This window comes from Saccostrea cucullata, unplaced genomic scaffold (assembly GCF_032062105.1).
Source record: "Saccostrea cucullata isolate Sc308-1 unplaced genomic scaffold, CSIRO_AGI_Scuc_v1 ctg8175, whole genome shotgun sequence".
Taxonomy (NCBI): Eukaryota; Metazoa; Mollusca; class Bivalvia; order Ostreida; family Ostreidae; genus Saccostrea; species Saccostrea cuccullata.
Window position 1 is genome coordinate 21,740 of NW_026927013.1, and position 6,940 is coordinate 28,679.

At 30.3% G+C, this 6,940-nt stretch overlaps 1 protein-coding gene across 1 annotated transcript; it reads right to left on the bottom strand.

Moving 5' to 3' along the window:
* Positions 1-3,811: 3,811 nt before the first annotated feature.
* On the bottom strand, positions 3,812-6,481 carry LOC134273256 (uncharacterized). The gene is made up of 3 exons (XM_062755444.1): positions 6,196-6,481; positions 5,805-5,927; positions 3,812-4,242 (listed from the first exon to the last, which is right to left on the bottom strand). Exons 1-3 carry the CDS (start codon positions 6,383-6,385, stop codon positions 3,860-3,862), a joined length of 696 nt encoding a protein of 231 aa, XP_062611428.1. The 5' UTR covers positions 6,386-6,481; the 3' UTR covers positions 3,812-3,859.
* Between the last annotated feature and the right edge of the window lie 459 nt (positions 6,482-6,940).

Consider the following 6,940-nt stretch of genomic DNA (forward strand, 5'->3'; position numbering starts at 1 on the left):
AATGTGTTAGCTATGATAAAGTCTACATAAATTGTTTACAAAATTGTCTGACATATATGTTTGTGTATACGAATTATCCTTCAACTCATCACTGCAATTTAAAACAATATACAAGTCGATTTATATATCTCGGGATGGTGGAGTGCCATGGAGAGAGAGAAAGAGGAAGAGAGAGAAAGTTTGTGATTTCAATAGAATTACAGGTATAAGGTCGATCAAACTATACAAGGTCCATGTAACACTTGACGATTCAAATTTCTAAGATTATTCTGAGATTTAGAATGTTAATATATTAGTGCAAATATCTAAATCTCAAAAACTAACTTCAACTGATTTGGTAAATTGAAATTTAACATTAAGTTCAAAAATCTAAATTTTCAAATTTTCAAACAGGTTTTAGACTTTAAGTTTTTAGATTTTTTAACCATTAATATTCAAAATTCAAACTTTCAAGAACAAGTTTTGTATTTCAAACTTTTGAGTTTTTAATCTACCGTTTTTTTTAGAATGTTTACGTTTTAACAGTCTTAAGTTCAGTACAGTTTTACGACGTTTGATATTTCAAAATTTACTTCAAACATCTAAATTTCAACTTTCATTTTTTCTTTTATTTTAGATTTTTATTGAAATTAAGAATTTTGATTCAAACATTCAAACTTCAAATAACCAAAACATTTAGAATTTTTAGGTCCGTGTAACACTTAACAATTCATATTTCTAAAACGATTTTGAGTTTTAGAATGTTAATATATAAGTTTAAATTTCTAACTTTCAAAAACTCAAACTGATTTGGCATATTTGAATTTAAAATTTTGTTCAAAAATCTAAATTTTCAAATTTCCAAACAGGTTTTAGAATTTAAGTTTTTAGATTTTTACCTTAAAAATTCAAAATTAAAATTTCCAAAAAAATTTGGTATTTTGATTCAAGCATTCAAATTTCAAATATCCAAAACACTTTGAGTTTTAGATTTTCACTTTAAATATCCAAAATATCAAATTTCCAATCCCGATCTGAATTTGATACTAAGTCTGTATCTGAATATCTAAAAGCTCTTTTGCTTGACCAAAGCGTTTTTGGCATAGTTTCACAATTTAAACCGGATTTGGGATTTGATATTTTGGATATTTGAAGTAAACTTCTAAAAACTCACAATGTAAGAAGTGTTTTGGTTATTTAAAAGTTGAGTGTTTGAATCAAAATTCTAATTTTCTAAAAATCTAAAACGTTTGAAAGCCGAAAAAGGTTATTGAATTTTAGTTTGTTGATCGTAAAGCTTCATATCTATATTATATGACTTTTTATACCAACTGAACATAGATCTATGTTTTCGAAAGAGGGGGGGGGCTCTTTGAGTTGGATTTATATCCTCTGCAATATTTTTCCGTTTCTTTAACATTAGAAAAAGAGCAATTTTGTTGTGTGTAAATATTATTGAAAAAAAAATAATACAGGAAATTCAGAGTAGAGATGTGAGAAAGCTAAACCAACTCACCAGTAATGCTAGTTCGTGCTCAGTGATGTGTGCAGAGTTTAACATTAAAACTTACAGAGCTCGTGCCCTGTTTACAAAAACAGTTTACGTTTCCCATACTTCTGTGAAAGTGCAAGGATGAATCTGTGTCCAAACACTTTAACTCAAAGTGCAATCTTACAGCTCAATACATATTTTAAGAATTTTTTTTTAGAAATTTGTGAAGCATTTTACTGCAAATTCTATGGGGACATTTTACACTATTAAGATTTCTATATCACGCTTCTATTGAAAGAAAGAGCGATATATGGTAAGTGTCTCAATTCGCCCCTTAAAATGAATATCTTAATTGTACTTTGTATATAGCTTTAATTTGTACAGCTATGTATGCGACTTTTCTTGGTTATTTTCATTTTGATAAAAGTGTCGTTATTCTAGAAATATGACATCATAAAAATAACGTTTTCCCGCCATTTTAGCATATTTTGTATAAACCTGCTTATTTTCAAGCAGTTTTTCTTCCAGAAAATATAGAGCGCAGCCTAGAACAAGATATATATTTTTACCAAAGATGTATCTATCCGATACTAATTAGTGACAGAAAAATTATGTATGTTCTACATTGCGCTCTATGTTTCCCATGAGAAAAAAGGCATATTTTTGGCTTTTTTGCTAGATAGCAAAAAAAGCATTATTTCTCCTGTCATTTACAGCTAGTGAGTGCATATTAATGTGAAGAATGTATGGTAAATATTTCTAATATAATCTCCTCTACAAAATAAATATCAATTATACATATTTGAATGTCATTCTAAAATGCTGATTTTTGGGGGGCCAAAATTGGCTCTTATCATATATACTCCTTTAAAAAAAATACCAGTGTAACTCTTCTGTGTAGGAGATAAGAAAATTTGTTTCTCCATAAATTTAAAAAGAGTTGTATTTTCAGTTAATACATGTATATATATTTGTATGAGTAACATAAATATACATGTATATACATGTACCCAGGGCACGTTGAATGCACGATTATTGAACAAGGGTTTAGTTAAATCACATACAGTTTCCGACATGCTTGATATAGTGCAATGATTTTCTATGTTTTAAATATTTGACTAACTTAGCCCCTCCCTGGGGCCTCAAACAGGGGGGTCATGCATTCAACAGTTAGACTAAGTACTAAGTGTTAATATAAACAGTTTACCTGAAATAAGTCGAGATTTTAAACATATACTTTGTATGTTTGGTATATGAACTTGTAAACTATGCCAATCCCTATAGCCTTAGCTGTGGACGTGAGGAAAATGGGTTTTTGCAATTTTTATTATAACGGAAAATTCACTATTATTTTGAATTTCTGTTTACCTGCTACATGTATTTTATCTTTTACAAATATAAAGCCAAACTTTAAAAAATCCTTTGTTTAGTAGTTGCCGACGTAAAATTTAAAGAGAGGGTAGGATGTAGATATCTTATTTTTTTAGTTTTTTTGGTTTTGTCGGAGAACAAATAAGATTTTAAAGGGTAAACTATATATAAATAAGCTCCACTTAGATCTTTAATATGTCATGGATTGATGAAAACAAAATTCAAATGTCGGAAATTATAATTTTAATATTCGGAAAACTTGAAACTTACAAAAAAAATAAATAAATAAATAAAATAATTTTTTTGGGGTCAAGTGCTTTTTAAGCGGGTCGATAAGGAACTACAAACAAAGCAAACAAACAATATTTTATTTTCAGCCTAAAAGATCACCTTAGCCCTGAACTGGATCCTGATTTCGGGGTATAATAATTTCAGAATTAAACCGGTATTTTTGATACAGGTTTCCTTACACAGGCACTTGTTATAATACGGGACACCCCTACTTATTTTTACCACAAGGTATCTAACTCAATTTTATGCACCCCCGCTTCAAGTTCGTATTTTGTTAATATATCAGTCATTACCTACATGTACTTTAAAATGACATCGTTCCCTTCGAAAAGCTTTTTCTTGTCAATTAAATCGTTCCAGAGGTCTCTGGTCTATTCTCTTTATTGTAAACCACTCATTTATTCCTCAAAATTACCTCGATACAAAATAAGATATCTTTAAATTATAAGATACATTTACTTCCGGTTGGGGTCATAGATGTAGGCTAAAACCAGAGACTTCCAAGTATCCATTCCGAGGTCCCTGGTTTTATCCTACATATATAACCCCAACCGGAAGGAAATGTATCTTATAAGATGTCTTACTTTTGAGTGGTTTACAAATCAACCTTGGAATGAATATATTTGAGACTTAGCTGAGCACGGTGTATTCTAGTATAATTATACGTAAAGATGAAAATTCAAAAGCAATATATAGTTCTTTATTTGCATATTAAGTTTATAAAGTCTATAATTTGTTCATTTCGTTTTCCCAGCATTGAATGTCAGCACGCATTTTACTTTTGTTTTGTACATATTCTTCATTTTGGTCTGGTCTAGGTCTGGGAAGTCCACATCTTAGTCTGTAATAGAACTCGTCTTTACGCCATGTTACACAAAAAAATTTACTCTCTCGGTGTGACGGCCACTGAAGTTCTTCAAAAGCAGCCATTGATTTGTTGCGTAGCTCACTGGTTTTTCTGGACTCGCTCTTCTTCCGAATCACAAACACGGAGATGTTTTCTTGAGCTTTGCTAAGGATTGTATCCATATGTTTGTCGTTTTCATTGCAGAAGAAGATCACACAGGAACTAGAATCTATTAAATTCTGTAAGCTCTGCATCACCCCACCTATATATAAATAAAATTTGAAATGAAAAAAGTCTTGTAATTGATTTTTGTTACCATGCCGGATTCAGCATGCATCTCAACCTCAACGACACTTGTTTAATACGAGTATTGGGTCGATCACTTTTTCCTTTTCTTACCAAGTAGGGATGGATGAGCTACAATTTAAAAACAACGTTTTTGGCTGCAATCGGAGATTTCTCTTAACCACGTGAACATTAGTCATAATTTGTTTGCATGGCTATAGTACATAGCCATGCGAATGTCTTGGATGACCGAGCTAAAAAAAATGTTTCTTTTTTTGTAAAAGGGGGGGGGGGGAGTAAATTTTTAAATAAGTCTCTACTTAAAACTGAAACATTTTAGGAAATGTTCTTCCACATCATATCAAAATGAATTTTCGTTGTTAAGTTCCAAATGTTTATTTTTGCTTTTAAATAATAGGACATAACTTGTCAGTTTAAAGGGAAAGAAGCAACTTGAATTTAGAACACAATTAAGCGATAAAGTTACAGGTTCTAATAGTCAGACCCCCCCACCCCCCCACTTATTATTATAATATACAGCACGGGTCAAGGTTTTTTTTTTTCTTTTTTGTCTTCTTTCATAATTTTTTTTCAAACACAGGATTACAATGTACTCTATATGGAAGCCAACCCACCCCAAAATAAAGGTGGAGAAAAGTTTAATTTCTAATATTATTTTTCTCATTTAATCCAAGCTCTCTCATTAGCTCAAACTTGATCACATGATCAAGTATATAACATCGTAAAGACTTGTGTTACTATTTATAGATTCTGAAATGCATATGGACTTAATGTTTCTAACCATGTAAATAATATTGTGCTTGCTAATGCAGTGTATGACTTGGCGTTTCTGAAAGAGAAAAATAAACTTAAACTCCTGTTTATAATTCTAATGTTATGGGATATAGTAATTGGTAACAGTGCCTTGAATAAGGATCTACTTTATATTAAAACATACTCATAATATTAGAGATGTTTTTTTTAAATTAATACAAAACATAATAAAACATATTAAGCTTTTTGAATTACTAGTATTAAATTCCCTGAATTAATCTATCATTATATAGGAAAAACAAAAACAATAAACAGCCCAGATTAATTTTGATCTATAGTCCCTTAGTGTTAAAAAGACAAGAGAAAAACTTATGCCTTGTTCCCATTATCTTCAAATTTTGTTTTGTCAATCTCCGTAAACAATAATATAACAAATGTAGCCCTTTAATTCGGTCAATCCATAGATATATCGACTTCATGAATATCTATGGATCAACCTCATCAAAAGGCTATATTAATAAAATAATATCAGACCTGCTTTATGATGAATAATTTGTTTTTTTAAAGGTTTTCTTTTAATACAATATTAAAAATGTGACGTGCCAGGAAACAACATAAAAACCAACTGTTGAGACAGCATTCCCATGGGGTTGACTTGTACATAGTTTTAATAATTTGGCGTCAGTTCTGACGTTTATCTAGCAGTCAAAAATCAAAATCGTGGAAGATTCCGGGAAAACGTCAGCTGTTCCGGATGACACTTACCCCCGTGACTGTCCTCTTGTGTACACACGTTGTACATCAAACACTCCAACTCCTCTCTCAATCTGCTCGCCTCCCCCGCGTGATCGTCGTCCTTGTACAGCAAAACGTCATAATCATTTGTACCTGAAATAGATTAAATACATAATACTTAATTATTATTAAGATTTATATGATAGGTTTTTCTTGACTTTGTCTCAAGTACAAGCAGACAATCATTCACTAGCTTTTTAAACTATAAGCAGAGTAAATGTATCCTGATAATTACCATATTAAATGTACATAGTATATTCCGTGTAAAAGTAGAATTTAACTGTTGATCATATTAATTTTCTTGAAAAATTGAAAATGAAAGAAATTTTATACGAAAGGGGGTATAAGCATTAAAACTCACCTCTATCTGTTTTCTTGCCCTGACAGAAATGGTATAAAAGGTGCCACTTGCAAAAAATAAAACAGAAGGCAAAGAGAATAATACAAAGTATAAAAAAAATTATTGGCACCACGACAGACAAAATAATGACGGAACTACTGCTGTCCATAGTTTTTATCATTGTTTCTGAAAAATAAAAAAAATATTTCATTATTTACAGCCTAATAGCATATATATAAACTTATTTACTAGTTAAATAAACATATGCATGTCACTCAAAATTTGATTATTTCCTTGAAATATTAAAAGAAATAAACAAGCAGCATAAATTGAAAGTCCTAGCTCCAATCATTCAAACCGTATAACCAAGATTAGCTAATGAAAAGTAAGTGAAATTCCAAAGGTTATGATCAAAGGGTCATAAAATGTGTACCTAAGAAAAGATCTTATGATTTGAACATTTGATTGTTGCTACGCGCACTGTTGACGTTTTCTGTCCAAATTTTTCTTTGATACACCGGTCAAAGAATTTTTTTTACATTAATTTCTTAAATCTATGGCATGTCAAACTTGCAATATTCAATCTTTTCCATTTGTATTGTGTAATTTTTATTTGTATTATATACTTTTCCATCTGCATTGTAACACTTTTCATTGTATTGTATAATTTTTATTTGTGTTCTACAATTTTCCATTTGTATTGTAGAAAAAAATAACTTGAATTGTATAATCTTTATTTTGCATTTCATATTTTCCAGAGGTTGGG